The 18,915-nt window shown below is 33.9% G+C and overlaps 2 protein-coding genes and 1 pseudogene across 3 annotated transcripts; 1 reads left to right on the forward strand and 2 right to left on the reverse strand.

Annotated features, from left to right (window-relative positions):
• The first annotated feature begins 1,450 nt into the window (after nucleotides 1-1,450).
• Nucleotides 1,451-2,650, forward strand: LOC146908807 (F-box/kelch-repeat protein At3g23880-like). Its single transcript, XM_085729307.1, has one exon. It carries the CDS (start codon nucleotides 1,451-1,453, stop codon nucleotides 2,648-2,650), a length of 1,200 nt encoding a protein of 399 aa, XP_085585433.1.
• Nucleotides 2,651-6,343: 3,693 nt separating this feature from the next.
• Nucleotides 6,344-9,062, reverse strand: LOC146908808 (F-box/kelch-repeat protein At3g23880-like; annotated as a pseudogene). The gene is made up of 2 exons (XR_015019611.1): nucleotides 7,731-9,062; nucleotides 6,344-6,702 (listed from the first exon to the last, which is right to left on the reverse strand). The product of XR_015019611.1 is annotated as an F-box/kelch-repeat protein At3g23880-like (transcript).
• Nucleotides 9,063-17,448: 8,386 nt separating this feature from the next.
• On the reverse strand, nucleotides 17,449-18,699 carry LOC146908809 (F-box protein CPR1-like). Its single transcript, XM_085727349.1, has 2 exons — nucleotides 18,434-18,699; nucleotides 17,449-18,367 (listed from the first exon to the last, which is right to left on the reverse strand). Exons 1-2 carry the CDS (start codon nucleotides 18,697-18,699, stop codon nucleotides 17,584-17,586), a joined length of 1,050 nt encoding a protein of 349 aa, XP_085583475.1. The 3' UTR covers nucleotides 17,449-17,583.
• Between the last annotated feature and the right edge of the window lie 216 nt (nucleotides 18,700-18,915).

Here is an 18,915-nt window from a genome sequence, read left to right on the forward strand (position 1 = left end):
ATTGTTAAAAAAAGTGTTGTGCTCATGTTTTTAATTAAAAAAATCTCATAAAATCCACCATTTCAAAGAATCCATCAAAATCTATATATTTTTGAATACCAAGAGACATTTTATAAGTTATGAGAATTCTTGATTGAATATCAATGGATTTCGTAGCCCTGAATAAAAAATCTTGATTGTCTTGATTTTTTTTGAATCGGCAAATATTATTAAACGCCATATAGACGGTACACCATAACCACCTAAAAACACCCCTGGAGATAAACCCACCAAAACATATCACCACCTAAAACAGACTCCAAAAAAACAAGCACTGTAAACACGGTATCCACCACCGCCCATCGTCACTACTCACCCACAAAGAACACCCTCAAAATAAAACTCCTAGACCCCAACACCCAAGCTGAGCCACATTTTGAAGAGCACCTAACCGAAGGATCATGCATCTATCACAAACCTTGCGACCTCCGATCCACCGAAAGAGCACAACACAAAACCCAAAAACCAACTTAAGTCAAAGAACTGACTTCCGATCTCGAATCAAAAGTGATCGGCCCACCAGATTTAAGTACCAAATTAGCAGGGCACCCCTCGCCCCGGTACACCAGAGAAAAACCAAACCAAGTCAAACAAAGATTGCAGCTAGACCCCGACTCCCGATCTCGAAGCCAAATGAACCGGTCCATCGAAAAACAGCACACAATATGTTAAAATAGTCTTTATTGAATACCATAAGATTGTTTTATAGTTAAAAAGTCTTTTAAAATCTCTTGGAATCTCAATTCAATACACCCCCTTAATATGGGATAAAACCGGCTCCCAAAACATCAAACGCCTCACATCCCCACTATTTGGAAATCCCAAATACATAAAAAAAATTGTCGATAAAACCCAATTACATCCGATAGATAACCACCAGATATGTATATAGGAGGCCTTAGAAATATCGGGGCCCTAAAGAAAGAATTCTGCTCTTTACCCAAATGGTTTTGCTCACTCCCAAAGTAAAAATCCAAAATGCCCCTACGCAACTTAACATGCGCTAGTGTATTTCTGAGCTTATGTTATGTCACGCTATGTGACTTAGCATGCGCTAGTGTATTCAAAACGTGACTTAAAGAACGATATAACTAGCGCATGTTAACTCACGCTACGCATGTTAAGTTGCGTAGGGGCATTTTGGACATTTACTTTGAGAGTGAGCAAAACTATTTGGGTAAAGAGCAGAATTCCTAAAGAAAAACGCCCAAAATTCTCTCACACACACCTGGGCCCGCACACTGCCAAGCTTGGCCCATTTACAATAGTTATATATAGCATTGCACAACTTAGTTTGGTTGGTACGTATAAACAACTTTCTCGCCGCATTTGCAGAAGAATTGATTTGCGTTGATAGTTGCATGTGTTAGGGTTTTTTTTCTTCCAACTTCTTCAACTTCACTATACTCTGATGGACGCCCCTCCAATTAAGAAGCAACGACGACGCCGACCCAATAGACCCAATGCAACATATCCGAATTTGTTCCTCCCCGATGAACTCATCGTAGAAATCCTATCTTTTCTTAGGGTTAAAAACATTGTTCGACTCAAATGCCTGAGCAAGCCATGGAATGCTCTCATATCTGATCCATCCTTCATAGAAAAGCACCTTAAGAAGTCGTCTCAAAACCCACACCTCACCTTATTTTGGAACCAACGCAAAGAGGGTGTTAATGTCCTACCCTTCCCTGTGCATGGTTTACTCAAAAATCAATCCATCAAAGTTTACAGCCACAATTTCCATCGTTTCAATGAACATTGCACGATTGTTGGTTCTTGTAACGGACTACTCTGTTTGCTTTTCACATATCTAACACCATACCCATCACATCTTTTAAAGTATTGGCTCCTTTTCTGGAACCCTGCCACCGGAACAAGATCTAAAGAGTTCGGGCTCACTCCACATGACGGTTCTCATTTCTATGATTCTAAGTTAGCCTTTGGCTATGATGCTTCAACGAGAACGTATAAGGTTGTAGCTATTCGTGTTGATGAAGCTTTGTGGAAAAGTGCTGTTAAAGTTTTCAGCTTAGGTAATAATAGTTGGAGAAATATTCAGAGCTTTAATACGGTTCCTGTTAAATGGTTCGATAGTCATTATCGATACCATGACTTTAATGATGGTGTGCATTTGAATGGCACTGTTAATTGGTTGACTCGCAAGTCTATTAAGCAATTTTTGATTGTTTCACTTGACCTTTCAACAGAGACATACAAGCAGTTTCTGCTACCTTTGGATTTTAATGGGGTGCCATCTATTCGGCAGCCATGTCTCAGGGTTTTGATGGACAGTCTTTGTTTTTCTCATGATTCCAAAAAAACTGAATTTGTTTTATGGCATATGAAGGAGTACGGGGTTCAAGAGTCTTGGACTCAATTATTTAAGATTAGTTACCAGAATATTGAAACGCATAATACTCACGGTGGTAATAGATTGGCGTGCATTTATGTTAATGGTGATATGGTGATTTTTGCAAATTATTTTCGGAACCGGGCATTTATCTATAATGTAAAAGATAAATCAGTAGAGAAAATTGACACTAAAAAGAACTCCATACAATGGTTTGGTGAGGCAAAGGATTACGTAGAAAGTTTGGTTTCAATTCATTGATTGAAAGTAAGTTTCTCTTAGATGCATTCTTATTTGAATTTATTTTAATTCACTGTTTTGTATCCTTGTTTTTATGTACTAATAGATTGTGTGAAATCTTTTGTTGTTTGCTTAGGTTGTTTGTCTAGCTAATTCGTTACGGCCAATGATAATGGTTTTACAACCTACTACTCCCTCCGTCCCGGAATAACTGACCCATTTTCTAAAAAAAAGTGTCCCAAAATAACTGACTCATTTCAATTTTCAATACAGCTTTCATCATTCCCAATACAATATAACACTAAATAATACTACTTTTATCATTCCCAATACAATATATTCCACTTTCCACTTCATTTATACACTTTTCTTAATCTGTGTGAAAAACCAAAGCAGGTCAATTATACCGGGACGGAGGGAGTAGATTGGATGAATTTGTTTTTATATTTATATTTATTATATAAGATAGAACATGAGTTTTCTTCAAAGTAAGAACATTCTCTTAAAGTGAAATTCATTATCTCAGAAATATAGAAAAATTGAAAGATAAATGAAATAGTACTTGATCTGCAAGGATAATATATTACTCCAAATTGAGGTACATGAGAAACATTAAAGATGATAAAATAAAAGGTGATAAATGAGAATTCTTCTACTGATTCATATTAGTCTTGAAACATGTTTTGGTTTTTCTCTAAAAAAATATGACCTTGACCATGTTAAATTCTTCAATTCTTGTTTGAATGATTGTAAGTACTGCTTAGAAAATATCTGCATTTGTATAATTTTTGTTGTGACTTCAATTTAGATGATTATAGCACACAAATGTTGGATGGCCTAAACATTAAATTTTAGTTTGCAATGAGGAGGTTACTATTGCAGTATTTCAAATTTATCATGCAAGAGTTGAAATTTAGTTAAAGTTTTCATTAACAAAGAAAATAGTTTCTTGTAATGTCTTTAAAATCTGGCGCCTATGAAACCGTGAAGTGTACCAGCATATTTCAGTATTTCACACAATCTATTTTTGCTAGTGACATGTACCAGTAAATTTATATTGATTCTTTACTTCATATTTATACTACATTGAATAACCAAAGTGATTCTCATTATGTTTACAATTGGATTCATATCACCGTGGTCGTATAGTTAACAATTAACATATTTATTTGTTTACATATGAAGTGATTCACTTATGAACATCATGAATTCGTTTTTACTTTTGAGTTAGTGTTTACATTTTATTTTTGTAGTCTAATGGTGTTTTTAGAATATTAGATCTGCGGCCCCAGCTCCAGGCACACCGGGGACTACTATCGATGTTACTTGGAAGTTTGGTGGGAAAATCTATGGAGAAAAGAAGAGGAAAAGCATTTTATATCAAAGGACACGGATGACCGATGAAACAATCAATTAAATTACTTTCTAGGATCTAAACATAGGGCCATTAAAAAAAAAGGATCTAAACAGAAGTAGGAAACAGTAATTTGCATTTTGCCATTTTCTTGGATGTTATTTTGTGGGGATCTGAGCATCTGATCTTTGAGCAAGAAGCCACTACTTTGTAATTATTTTTATGACTTGGATTTTGAATTACTTTGATGTTTATATATGCTGTATCGATTATATTAGTTTATGCTAATACTTTGATCTTTGAACACCGCTATCGCTACTTGGTTTAATTAGTAGACGTAATAGTGGTAGTAGGGTTTAATGAGTAGTAGTAATGGTGGTGGTGGTGGTTGTATGCTGATGGTGAAACTTTTTCTCTCTACAATTCGAGAAACAAAGCTGACTCTAGTCATAAATTTCATACATCCGATATCATTAATAAAAAAGTTGTACGTTAGTGTGAGATGTGTTAAATTGGAGATTTGAAAGACCATAACTTGCATGATGTATGCTAGGTAGCAATGCTAAATCCACTGCTAAGATTGTCAGCATTATGAAAGCAGAGAAGTTTTTTTTCCAAACCCAAGGATGTCTAATAACTATGTCTCAGGTAAATAGAGATAAAATGGTTTTCTTAAGGAATAAGCTTACGTCATTTCCATCGAAATAATGTTAGTAATAAAGGCTGGAGGAAAATAAAATAAAAAACTGAAAACTAGCATAAGACATTGACACCCTAACAAGGGTGAGTGAGCAAAAGGTTTGGTTGTCCTCTGATAAAATAATCTTATAGTTTTGATCAATATTCAAAAAAGCTTTACACAATGACATCCAATAGTTGTCCATTGATATTATCTACAACCGCTTTGCAATCCAATTTGACGATGACTCGTGTTGAAAACCTTTGCCATGTAACCAAATTAGAGCTTCCATAAGTCCCGCTGCCTCCTCCTCTTTTTATTTTTTCTTATTTTTTTGTGGACACGAAATGACAAAGCCATTTGAAAACTTACACACACAAGTGGGCCGGAGTTCAAACCCAGATCAGGACACCCGACCTATCAGTATCAACATTTTTGCCTCCCTCCTCTTTTGTTGATACAACAAATTGATTGTGAAATGTTTTAGCTCAAATAAACTTGAATTTGTCTTTACGGATATACATACCAACTCCAAAAGTGTTTTGATGTGGTTGTGGAAACAAGTCTACATCTAGATTTCTCTTTAGAATGCCCGTGGATAGTTTTTTCCAGCCACTATCTGCAGAACTGTGGCCTGCTACAGTGCCTGCAGGGTCTCAACCTGATACAGTGCCTTTAGAAATTCTGCTACAATGAACCTGTGTCCAAATCTGCAGCAGTTTACACACCATGGTGATCGAGCAACCCGCCAGTTTCTCCATATTTTACCATACATTTTCATCCATTCTCGTCCTAATTTGAGTCCGAGGTTGATCGTCAAGTTCATTTGCTGAGAGGATATATTTCTATGTTAACAATGCCAAATTGATTTTGATTTTTGACATTATTGTATTGAATGACTGGTATTTGATGATCTTTTATATATATAAAAAAAAAGGCTTTTATAGTTTAGCCTTAACAATGCACCATTGGATCATCTTCTTTGTTTTGTGTAAAGGCTTTTAAATGCAGTTATTAGGTTCATAGCCAAAAAACATACTAATGTGTTAAAAGTAATGATAATTGACAGAGAACCTATTAAATTAGGACAAAATAGACGAAAATTAATCAAACCGGTGGTGAAAAGTGAAAATTACCATCTTAATTTATTATTATTTTATAATAATTTATCATTTCATGTATAATAGATTATCTAAGATTTATTTAGGTAACACCAATTGAAACAACAGATATTGGATCTACAGAGGAGGTTAATCTACTACAATATGGCGAATTGAGAATCGAATTTTAGCATAAAGAAATTTTCTTACTGAAACCCATGATAGATGATTTGTTGATTGGCACGATGATTATGAAAGTGTTGATGATTATGATGTGGTCAACATGCATTTAGGGAAAGTAACATGCCTAGTACATATCTTGATCTCAAGAGACACAATTTGAGAATGATCAATCATATGACTCAAGCTTGATTGCGTACTTTTGTTGATTTTTTGAACTCAATCATTTCGATGGTTCATTTTGATTCATAGGTTTAGTCTTCTTTCTATTGTTTACGAATACTTTTAGATCATTTAGTGCATCTTATATTTCATTATCGAGCCTAGAGCCAAATTTAGGATGATGGAGCAATATCTTGGAAGCACTTCAGTTGTACTTTAACAACAAAAATAGTCGCAAATTGATATTCATCATAGTAAAATGAAATTGATGAGAATTTGATGATTACATCGTAGTTAACTTTTTAAAAAAACATAATATCAAACCCGTCATATTTCAAGCAAGATTGTTATAGATCAACATTTGGTGAAAGCAATCTAGTATTCACATCAATCCATAATCTAGCTCCCCTGAATATTCGTTCTGAGGAATGAAAGCTACTATGCTACAGCCTTCTTTCCATTTATTACTGTCATCACAAGTGCCTCCAATGCTTCAGACATAGCAGGTGGCCTACTCAGATGATAACTCATGGATCTTGATTGATTTGAATCTCGTCGCATTAAACCATAAGCACTTCCAAATTGTTGAAAATCAAACCTGAAGTTAAACAAACACCACCATTAAGGAAACTAAAAAAAAAAGGAATTTTTAATACCATCGATAAACTAGACTCAAAATTAGACATGATCAATGGTTTAAATAAAGGTATGCAACTTCTGAGCTGCATAGATGAATCTGATATCTCAAGGCTCAGGTTGTTCAACCTATGTAAGCACCAAATGAATCAACTGTGTATCAAAGAAGAACCAAGAATGATGGCAAATAACAACCAAAACAGAACAAAACACACTTTATTTATAAGTGTTAATGTTTCACAGCATGCAAACAGAACTAGAGTTTATCATGTATCCACCTTCTATGTTGAATACTTCCATGGCATTAAAATTAACGTATTTAAACTGAGTTGTCAATTTCTAAGATCCATGACCATAATATATGCGGGGGGAAGCATGACAGCAGTAAGAAATCGTGCAAAAATATTCTAAAACATGTACCAAGTTGATTAAAATTCAGTATGTAAAGAAAAGGGAAAATCTTGAAGACCCTGAATTATAAACCTATACTGTACAAAATTTAAATATTGAGATGCTATGTATATCAGAATCTAGTTGTGTCCTTTTTTCATGCAACGTTGTTGGTACCAATCAATCAAATTACAGTTCACTACCATAAACCCTCTCCTTAGTCCTTAATCCATTTTTTTCTTTCTTAATGGGAGGTTGATATATAAAAACCTTCAAATTCCCAAAAGACCTCTTCTTCGAGAAGAAAAAACCTGAGACCAAAGCAAAAACACCTTGAACCCCTCCTGATGGTGTATAACTCCAGCTGAATTTTTTTTTGTGTTTTCCTATATTTAAACATGAAACTGTCATGTTCATGCGAAAAAAGAGATAATCCAATATCTGTCCATAATAGTTTTATACAGTGCAAACATCATATGGAACCAGCTATCGCATCATGTTCATATGTTCAAAAGAATATTCATACAATCGATTATTATGAAAACAACATATAAAAACGAACATAAATTCAAACAAGTAAATCACATAATAGGAACTTACTTTCAAAAAATTGGAACTAAGCTTTCAACATAATCCTTCGCAGATTCCCAACATACCCAATTTGTGATTCTTCTTCTATCATAAGTAATAGTTCTACTTGGAGTAATTTTTGTTCTCTGCACTCTATTATCTTTCCAATGATAGATAATTGCTTCAAATTCTTGACTGCTTTTAAGTATCAATGTATCACCATCTTTAGAAAGAAACAATGGCACCAATCGAAAATAAGTGTCAAAAATGTCATAATCTATTTGAAGATTTTGGTAACTAATTTTAAGGAATTGAGACCAAGAGTCTTCAACCCCAAATTTCTTCATCTGCCATATAACCAAATCAGTTTCCTTGTAAGAATAAGAAAAACAAAGGCAGCCCCCCAACACACCAACGGTTGGTTCTGCAGATGGCACTTCATCAAAACTACGAGGCAACAGATATTGATTGTATGTCTCCGTCCCTAAATCAAGAGAAACGATAACAAAATGTTCAACTCTAATATTCTTAACACTATAGGGAAGGTCGTTGTGGATAGCTAACCAGTTAAAAGTGCCACTTAAGTAAACACCACCATACACACTATTTTCACTATGACCATAGTCCAAACGAAGAGGAACAACAGGGAAAAATGCAATATCTCTCCAAACATGATCACTCGAACTTAGATTCTTTATATTTCTATTTCCTGTTAGTCGATTGTAACGGAACGCCACCACCTTATAAGTATCAGTTGAATTGTCGAAACCAAATTTGAAATTGAAATCGCCTCCATACTCCGAAAGTGGTCCAAAATCATAAAAATACCCAAATTTTTCCGATAGTGTTGTCCTGATGGATGGGTTCCAAACACGGAACCAATACTCTCTACGCCAATTCTCTTGATACCCATTATGAGTTAAAGAAGTCTCAGCCAAACAGATCAATCCATTGCATGAACCAATTATACGAGAGCATACGTCGTTGTTCACATGATAGTAAGTGACGTGATAGTAAGGATCGTCTAAAAGAAGGGAGAATGACGGGTTATCTAGTAAATGACTTATAGGGTATGGAACGAGATTGTAATCCCTCTCAGATTCATCGTCACTACCATAAGAGTGACTCTCCGGGGATAAATTTTTCGTGCCCCGTGATTAGGGTGAAGTGAGGATTTTGTACTGCTGATCTCTTGAGGTGCAATTTCACGAATGTGGGATCAGAGATGAGTGTTTTCCAAGACTTACTAACACTCTTGAATCGAAGAAGAGGTTTCACCGGAAGAAAGGAAAGTACCTCAGCGGTGAGATCGTCGGGGAGCAACACCAACGATGGAGTCATTGCAGGCAGACTGATTGAATATTCTTATTCTTAAGCTACAGAGAAACGTGAGATTAATTAATGTATATAAAAGAGGAACATAACATGAGGTTACAGAGTTTGTTACCTAGGAAAAATCAATTTCCAAAACGGTGAAGGTGTAACAAAACGAGTTTGTTACCAATTTCATGCTTGCAAACCGCTTTTTAATGCGTTGGCAAAATCAATCAAACAAGGATATACGGTATAACAGGGGTGTTTCGCGATCCCGTTTGTATCGGTTTTGAGGTAAAAACTCATTCGATCTAAAGATAAAATTATATGCAGTTTGGTTCGGTTTTTAATGATTAATTTTAAAAAACCGATCCGATCCAAAATAATGCGGTTCAACTTGGATCGGTTTTTGGATGACCAAATTAAAAATTGTAACTTTTTTATTAATAATAATCTTATAAATATATGATAAAATAATAGGTTTGATATAAAATATAATATATGATTTATAAAAAATTAATAGTGCGAAATAACAATGATTGATTATCTTTGAAACATACGAAATAAAAACAAAATTGATAAAATTAAACTCATACGTAGTATTAAAAGCATTAAAAAGAAAAAAAAATAATAGCTTAATATAATATATTATACTTATAAAATGGAAATATGTATTGAAATATTTGTATGCGGTTCGGTTTGGAAAAATCAATCCAAAATCCGATCCAATCCGAGCGGTTTTCACAAAATATCATCCAAACACATCCAATGATATTCGGTTTTATGAGGTTTTCGGTTTTTTTTGGATCGTTTTGCAGTTTTCTTTTGGATCGGTTTGGATTTGAACACCCCTGTTGTATATCATATACTCTATCTATCCAGTCCTATATATATACAAATATTAATTTCTTTTTAGATTTTGTCTCTGTCATTTCAGATTCTTCTATTTTTTGTGCCTTATTTAAACATATAAGTAAGAATCTTCCACAATGTCACGCTGACGTGTAAAAGTGTAATTTATTTATTTATTTCATTTTTTACTTTATCTAGTCATTTGACACGTGAATTATTCATGAATTAAAAATATGAAACATTAAAATAATTTTCATTCCCCTCATCTTCATCTTCTACCTTTCAACCACCTCCTCCATTGAAGAAGTCATATCATTTTCTTCAACACACAACAAAAACACACAATTTAAGGGGAAAGTCGGATTGCTTGAACATTGAACAACACAACCTTAAACAACACCTTAAGCATATGCTGATATCCTTTAGAAATCCAGCTCTTTCAATTCACACATTCAAAACCCAAAATCAAAATAGCAAGAATCTCAATTCTCATTCCCAAAGTTCATAGTCTTTAAATCTAACAACAACAAAATTGCCTGTTTAAATACCAAGTCAACTAAAATTTTAAGCTTTAAACTCACCACCTAAACAACAAAATAATTAAAAATAAAATCATATTCAAATTCTGATTCAAACTCATCATTGTCTCTTATGTGAAGAAGATTTCCTTCTTAAAACTTGGCTGAGTTTTGATGATAACAAACTCACATCATAAAAGAAGAATGTTTATGGAGACACAAGACGAGAAACAAGATGAAGATAAAGAATTTTAGATTGTATAGTGTGAATCATTGTAAGTATGGTCTTTATCTTTGATTTATCCCTTTCAACCTCTATATAATTTACAATGCTCAGAAATTTATTTGAACTTATCACAATTGATTTTCTAAGTTAAATAGAAGTGTCCATGTAAAGCAAGCTTTTAAACTTATGAAAAATAGATTTTTAAGATGTGGTCACCGATTACCACATTGGTGTAATCGAGAAAGAAGGGTATTTGGCATTGTTTTTTGGTTTATGATAAAAAGAATGATCATGAGAAGGAGATGAAAAAGAAGACATTTTCTTCTTCAGGAAGGGAGCGTCGCCGAAATTAGGGCTTTGATTTCGTAAGTGAGAATTTGAGAGCGTATCATGGCTGCTTATATATACATTGAAAAATGCTTTATTGTACGAGAGAAAATCATGCACGACAACTTACAAATGAATTGCTGCCCTTGGATTTTTATCTTTCCATTAACTAATTCATTTCTCTCCCCATATTTTGCTGTCCTGCGCATGATTTCCACCATTTACGGTCGTGGGCTTTCGTCTCGTGTTGTATAGCACTTCTGATATACATCACCGATTACTTCACCGATGTGTGCCATTGATCCTTCAATAATCAATCAATAATAAGAATAAAATGCAATCAACGAGATCTAAACATTGCCACTTCAACGATCCAAATGGCTTATATATTCATTTACCACTATTTAATTTAACTAGGGTTTCCCTTTAGAGACTTAAGAACTTTTAAATATAAGATGTGTAAGATCATTATTTTCAAAGAAATAAAAATAGGCAAAAAAAATTAAGAAATTCCTAACAACTTTTTTGGGTCAAATTTTTTGGGTCAAACAATTTGCTTAAGAGACTTACGAAATTTTATATATAAGATTTTTAAAATCCTTTTTTATAAAAAGAAAAAAGGCAAAAAGAATAGGAAATTTATAACTTTTTTTGGCTCAAAAAAATTTACAACTTTTTTGGCTCAAAATTTTTTCTTAAAAGACTTAAAAACTTTTATATTTAAGATAGGATAAGATAGCTTTTATAAATAATTTTTTTTTAGAGGAAATTAAACTCTTCTTATAATCTATTTTTATTTGATTTCTGTAAATTTGTCATAAAAGTTATGAGATTTGACTCTTTAATTGAGAAAAGCAATCATTTTCACCAAAATATGTTCCCATTCTAGTGATGTTAACATAAAAATGATCACCTTGAACCAAACGCATAGAAGAATTCAAAAGTGGAACATGTAAGACTAAGAATTGTATGGACATGATTCTCTATGCTCGAAATATGACGCGTTTACGCATTTGAAAGATCTGTGGTCTGGTATAAGAGTTTTGTTCAAAAAGTTCAATCACACAGAGAAGAACACAATGAAGTTTGTTGATGATAGCACATTGATGGATGATGAGAAATGTGATGTCTTTATCAAGAGAAAAAGATGGTAACCAAACTCTAATCTCTAGTGTGTTGTATATTACTGGAATGAAAAGTAATCTTTTAAGTATTGATCAATTTCTTGAGTTGAATTAAGGATAAGATGTTGAGAGTAATTGATGCAAAAGGGAACATAGTATAATAAAAGGCTCCAAAATAGAGATATAGATGCAATGGAGCACAAGTGCTTACTGATTGTTGCAAGCAAATAAGAGCTGAATTGGAACTATAGGCTTGGACATCTCAACTTCAACTACTTCCATCCAATGCAGAGCAACAACATGATATCAAGTTTACCTAAAATTCAAACACAAATCTAAGTTTCTGAAGAACGTGTGTAGGCAAAAAACCATAGAAGGAGTTTCCGTAGCATGGCACAAATATTTCTTACCAATTGCTGAAGTGGTCTAGGGCTTATATCAATAGCAACTTTGAATGATGCAGCAAATCTCAAATTGTGATGGGAACTGTTTAACTCTGAGGAACAATGGACAAAGTTGTTTGGCCCTGCTTAATTTCCACTTAACTTCTACTTCTAAGAAGAAGTGGGGCCAAACACAATTTTAATAAAGTTCTTAATAAAAGAAGTGTCTTTTTTGCAAAGAAGGAAATCTAATAAAAGTGACTTTGAAAATAAGATGAGAAAATGAACTTTGGAGCAACTTCTCGGAGATGTATTCCCTTGTGCACCTTTCGATACCCGTACAAGCCATATATTCTTTATTTTATTATCATTTTTGGCAAAGTTGGCGCCATCATTTTTTCTGCATTTTTTAGGATACCGCCAAAACTGCACAACCCTAGTTATATATATTTTCTATTTAAGCTTTCTGCTAAACCCATCCTGCTGCCGCCGCTGATAACTGGTGTGGTGCAGGTATTATTCTTTTGATTCTTATAGATTTTGTTTATTTTTTTCTTCCTTTTTTTTTCTTATCCCTTTATATGATCATTCAGTTTTCATACTTCTGTTCATTGAACAAATTTTGTCTTTTTGTTCTTTAGTAATAATCTTATTACTCTTATATATATTCACGGGATAGTCAAGCACAAGGCATTCATGAAGTATTCAATCATGCATATTCGTCACTTAGAAATGTTATTGAAAGAACAATTGGTGTTTGGAAGAAAAGGTGGCATATTTTATGTGATATGAGACCATTTCCACTAATCAAACAAGAAAAAATTCAACAAATGGGACCAAATCCCTAGATATATGCCCGAACGAGAAGAAGAAAGAAACATTAATGAAGATTCGAGTTCGTATAATTTAAGAGTACATGATGGGAGCTACATGGATAGAGCTAGAAATCAAATAGCCACTAAGCTGTTGGAAAACAAAAATCGTTCAAGTTTACGATGTGTTATGTTTCTATAATATTGGATTATTTTTCAAACTCTTTCAATTTAATTTATGATAATGTTTTATATAATAATTTATAAATTTTTATTTGGTCTAAAAAAAAAATAGGTCTTTACAAAATTTAATTTTTTATAAAAAAAAATGCCTTTTATTTTATTTAGGTTTAAATGTGTCATTGGTCCCTGCACTTTCATCAGATTTTGGCATTGGTCCCTGCACTTTGTAAAAATATTGGTATTAGTCCCTCTGTTAACTTTCTGTTAAAAAAAAACACAAAACTAACGGAGTGCCACGTGGCCCAATCATTTCACGCCACGTGGCACCAATACCAATATTTTTACAAAGTGCAGGGACCAATATCAATATTTTTACAAAGTGCAGGGACAAATACCAATAGTTTTGTGTTTTTTTTAACAGAAAGTTAACAGAGGGACCAATACCAATATTTTTACAAAGTGCAGGGACCAATTCCAAACAAAAAAAAAGTGCAGGGACCAATGCAAAAATCTGATGAAAGTGCAGGGACTAAAGACATATTTAAGCCTTTTATTTATGATAATTTGTAATAAAATCTCAAAGCTCTTTTAAAAATATTTTGTCAAACAGATTTTAACTTAAAAGTACTAATTAAGTTGAAAAAAACAACAAATATCAAACAACTTTAACTTCAACTTTGAAGTTTTATTTTTCAACTTTATTCTAAAAGTGACTTTTAGACCTAAAAAAAGTAGGGCCAAACGCACCCTTAGAAGAAGAGTTTAAGTAGATTTTGAAAAGGAATAAGGCATATTAGACATCACATTCTCTCTCTTTATGGAGTAGAATCAAACAAAAGTTTGATGATTTTCTGGAGCATGGAAATGACATCAACTTTTGCACTGAAAATTGGTGTGCTCAACCATACTTTGAATTACATACTCTCATATGAACTCAAAAGTTAAACATTTTATCAGAAACAATCAGTGGTCAATCCCTTGGGGATTGCAACAAAGGTTTCCAAATCTGCTCAATTATGTACAAAACACCATTTTTCTATTTGGAAATCATAATGATAAAAGAATATACATGGTCACCGGTTGACTCAGAAGACCTAACCCTCAAATATGCTTATTCTCATCTTGCACCTCCTATTCAAAACTTGTTTTAGGGTAAGACGTTATGGAAAATTAATGCTTCTATCCCTCCATCAAATTCTTTGCTGTTTTGGAGATTCATGCATAACAAGCTTGCAAGTGATGAAAATCTTCTAACTAGAAGTTTACAACTTCCAGCTATCTGTAACGTGTGCTTCAAGCAATCTAAATCTAGCCATCATTTAATCAGCAAGAACTCAAGAAATTCATTTATGGACCTTTGGCATATGATCAACCTTCAAATATCTGGTCAGTCTAAGGGTTTGCTACAATTAACACAAGAATTCTATTTGGTATGTTAGAGACCAAAAAAGATTCAACAACTCTAATATTCACTAGAATAATATCAGAAACTACTTTATCTAGAAATGCTACAAAGAAAGCCTCAGATTCTTCCATGTAAGACTTTTCATTCCTGAAGGCATTCAATGTGCATATTCATCCTCTAAATGCACCAAGAATCAAACCAGTTATTTACAATCTCCCTTTATAAGATTAGATAAAATGCAATTCGGATGGAGTATCTATGGGTGCCAGGGAAAGCTACTTGTGGTAGAATCTTTAGAAATGCTTAGGGTTCGGAAGCTTTGCTAGCCAATATGTATGGGAAATACTTTATAGGCTCAGCTCATGGGAGCTATGCTAGCAATTAAAATTGCAAAGGCCAAACAATGGAGCAAAATTTGGCTAATGACAGTCAAGGTTTTAGGAATCCTTTAATGGTTCCTTGGAAGCCAAGAAAAAGATGGATGAACTACATTCATACAACTTTGTCCATGAAATTTATAGTAACTCATATGCAAACGCAAGATTTAGTTCTCATATTTTTTTTTGGTTTGATCATGTTCATCGTGAGCTTCGGGCTGATTTTGCTAGAAATAGACTAGACCTCCCATGTTTTCGTTTTGTTACTTGAAAAGTATTTGAATTGATCCCCCTTTATTTCTTTGTAACTTTTCTTTTATCAATACACAGGCGAAAAAACGAGCACTCGTGTGCCCATCTTTTCACTCTTTTTAATGCGCTAACGTTTAAAAATTTTAAACGGTGTTTTCTTTTTTATTTTATGAAATTTTTATTTTGATTAAAAGTAAATTTAGAAATGTTTTTTGCTATCTAATTATAACAAATCAAACTAACGCATCAAAATTGCAGGATTTTAAAGAATTTTGTTCATTTTTATGATACGGGTCAATCTTAACCCGATTTGTCAATTGACCTGGTTTGTACCCATGACCCGGTTCTATAAATACATAAAAAAAAAAAATATTCTTTCCCACCACACGGTCTCTTCACCGTAAGAGATTGATGAAGACGAGCGTGTTGATATGATGGGGTAATCCATATAATTGACATTTTTTTTTGTGTGATTTATAATTGCATCTAGAATTTGGTTTTATGTATTTTGTTAGACATATAGTCTTTTGCCTTGAATCGATGCATAATATTCAGGTTGATCCTGCATAATACCAATCAGTGTCCAACACTATCTTTACAAGACCAACGAAACCCATACGACTCAACTCAGAGACGACCATAAGCAGCAAAGCGCGTTTGGAGCTTATGACAGATCTGAACACATTACAGATTGACAACTTATATAACCGCTCATCTAGTCAATGAGTAGAGAAAAGAGGCGATGTGGCGGTATATATGTGGGTGTGTTCAAAGGGGTGTGTTTGAGAGTGTGATCTTAGCATTCCTCTAAGCAGTATAGGGCACTAAAAATTATTGTTCTGAAACAAGTACATGCCTGACTAATATATACCTCAACAGATTATAAAAATTTGTTCAGCACCTTTTATAAAATAATTTATCCCTTTTTGCCATAATCACAAGACTACCCAGTACCTACCCCTTTGAAATACTCCAAGAGTTGGATTATCAATAGGTAAACAGAAAATTATGTTTTCCATTCAATGATTTGCTATCTATTTTTTTACAACGGGCTTATTGAACAACAACCTGCTTCACTATCCAATGTTCACTAGTTCATGAAAATATCAGTTATACGAGAGCAATTTATTGAACTAGTCCTTGAATTACCAACACAAGATGAAGTAACTTTTGCTAATCTAACAATAGCTTTCATCTCAAAAGGAATCATCGACCTAGAATCCAAAACTTCACTAAATCTCACAGCACCAACGATACTCCCTCACATCTTCTTCCACTTAAAAGTTCCAAAATCACCCCAACCCATAAACACCACTTTCCTTAGAACCACCACCAGTCCACCACACCGCCCTTACCTTGATTGCAATATTCATCATCCATGTAACCAATTAACCCTCTCTGACTAACCCCGAAAAATCAAGTTCACAATCAGAAATCATAGCACAAAAAATTAGAGAACACAACACAAAAATGCACAATATTTGATGAGTCTAAATGAAGCTGATGTATTAGTAACGAAACAGATGGAGGAAGCACCAACTTTTGCTCAAGAAACTATGAAGAAGAATCCTTAGAATGTTCCTAAAAGTTAGGAGTAAAGAAAAAATGGAAAAGTCCTGTATATACCTCACATTTCATCTCAGGTCCCAATCCTTTATGGATCCTCGTTGTGTAGCAATATCAGTAACAAAGCCATAAAAGAACACAACAAGCATTCAAACATCTTGCACCGACTTCAACAAAGCAAATATAAAGAAAGCACTATCCATTCAACCAAAATCAAACAAAAAACAAATCAAACAACATTTCAAAACAAATTAAAATCAACTGTTGAAGTAACAAAAAACAACAAAGCATAGAGTCAAAGAGACTGAACAACCTACTGGCAATGACTAGACAAATTTCATCTTCACTAAGGAGCTGCAAGGAAGAAACAGCAAAGATCAACTCTACTCTCGATTATGTTATATCTTTTTCCAGTTTCAGTATTCTGCCTATCACTTCCCATGCTTCATGATACCAAGAGTTCATAATACAAGATCAATATCAGTAAAATGGCAAATACTAATATTTCACAGTCAATTTTTCTTGTTTGGTATCACTAGTCGTCTTAAGCTTGCTCAATGCCATCAGGGAGTGAAAGCAAAGACTCTGTATACACTGCCATTTGGGATCTTGTAAAGTAACAGTCACCAAAGACGTAATACTGTAGCTGGTGTCCTTCTTGATCAAACTTCGCTAATCCACCAAAATCTAGTCCAACAATATCACCACCATTTGTAAAGCATACTGGGGAAAAATTCAGATCGGGATCAAAAGAGAAATCAAAAGTCTTAGTCCAAGACGAATGCACTGCGTACTCTTGCATCACCCATATCTTAATTGTAGACATATCCACATTCCACACACTGATAAGTCCGCGAAATACCAACAAATCATAAATTCTAAAAGAGTAATCACTATAAAAATCATCTGGAAGAGCAATCTCTGACATTGTCATTTCCTTTAAATCAAAGGCAATAATAACATCACTTTTGGTCTCATAATTGTAAACCAGCCAATGAATAGAACCATTCCAGAACAACCCGACTATGGTACTACCTTCAGAGCTTACAGTGTTCCTATAAGGCAAATGAGAATCAAACTCAATTTGTTCCCACTCATTAGTTCTCAATGAGAAAATTTCCAAGTCAATTGAACAAGATACCATAGGATTGAATTTGTTGGACCCCAAAACTACTATGTAATCATCGCTTGACATGTCGTATCCGAAACCAAAGAGCAAATTGAAAGTTCTGTTATTATTGGAATTATTGGAATATGAGGCAATAGTTATAGGAGACACAGGTATTTGTTTGTGGACACGAGTCGATGGATTCCATAAGTAGAAGTGTCTGTAACAATGCAAAAATAGAAATCCTCCATAGGAACCTCCAATTTTCGGACGAGAATGGGGATGCAAAAAATTAGGCTTTGGTGAAAATGCAGAATCACGGCCAAGCCAAGCATGAAAATCTATGGATAGGGTTTTAGAATCATAATAATCAATAAACAAAAGTCTGGATGATGCACCAAGTTGAAAATGTGAAATTGCAAAATGAGGATCGGAAATGAGAGAAAGCCATAACTTACAGACACATCTGCAACGTAGAAGAGTCTTCACCGGCAGCCTCAACAGGATTTCGGTTATCACTTCGTGAGGGAGATGCACGCTCTTGTTCGCCATATTGGTAGAGGATCGCTAAGATAAAACCCTAATTAGTTTTTGTTTCAATTTTAATTTTGTGAATTGGGAAAGAATGAACGGGTCTGTGTACGCGTTGTCTGTAACTAAACCAAATTGCTAATTGATTAATGCACCTCCCCTCAAATTGTATCTCTTTCCTTTAATTTTGGGTTGAGTTTCTTTTTCTTTATCAAAAAGGGTGTTGTCTTGTTATCA

This window comes from Medicago sativa, chromosome 7 (assembly GCF_051527215.1).
Source record: "Medicago sativa cultivar Bolivia chromosome 7, Bolivia_mono, whole genome shotgun sequence".
Taxonomy (NCBI): domain Eukaryota; kingdom Viridiplantae; phylum Streptophyta; class Magnoliopsida; order Fabales; family Fabaceae; genus Medicago; species Medicago sativa.

Coding starts and splice junctions, on each gene's coding strand:
- LOC146908809 (XM_085727349.1), bottom strand. CDS start 18,699: ATGGCGAACAAGAGCGTGCATCTCCCTCACGAAGTGATAACCGAAATC. Junction 18,368..18,433: donor TCACCAAAGCCTAATTTTTT/GCATCCCCATTC, acceptor GCATTGTTACAG/ACACTTCTACTTATGGAATC.
- LOC146908807 (XM_085729307.1), top strand. CDS start 1,451: ATGGACGCCCCTCCAATTAAGAAGCAACGACGACGCCGACCCAATAGA.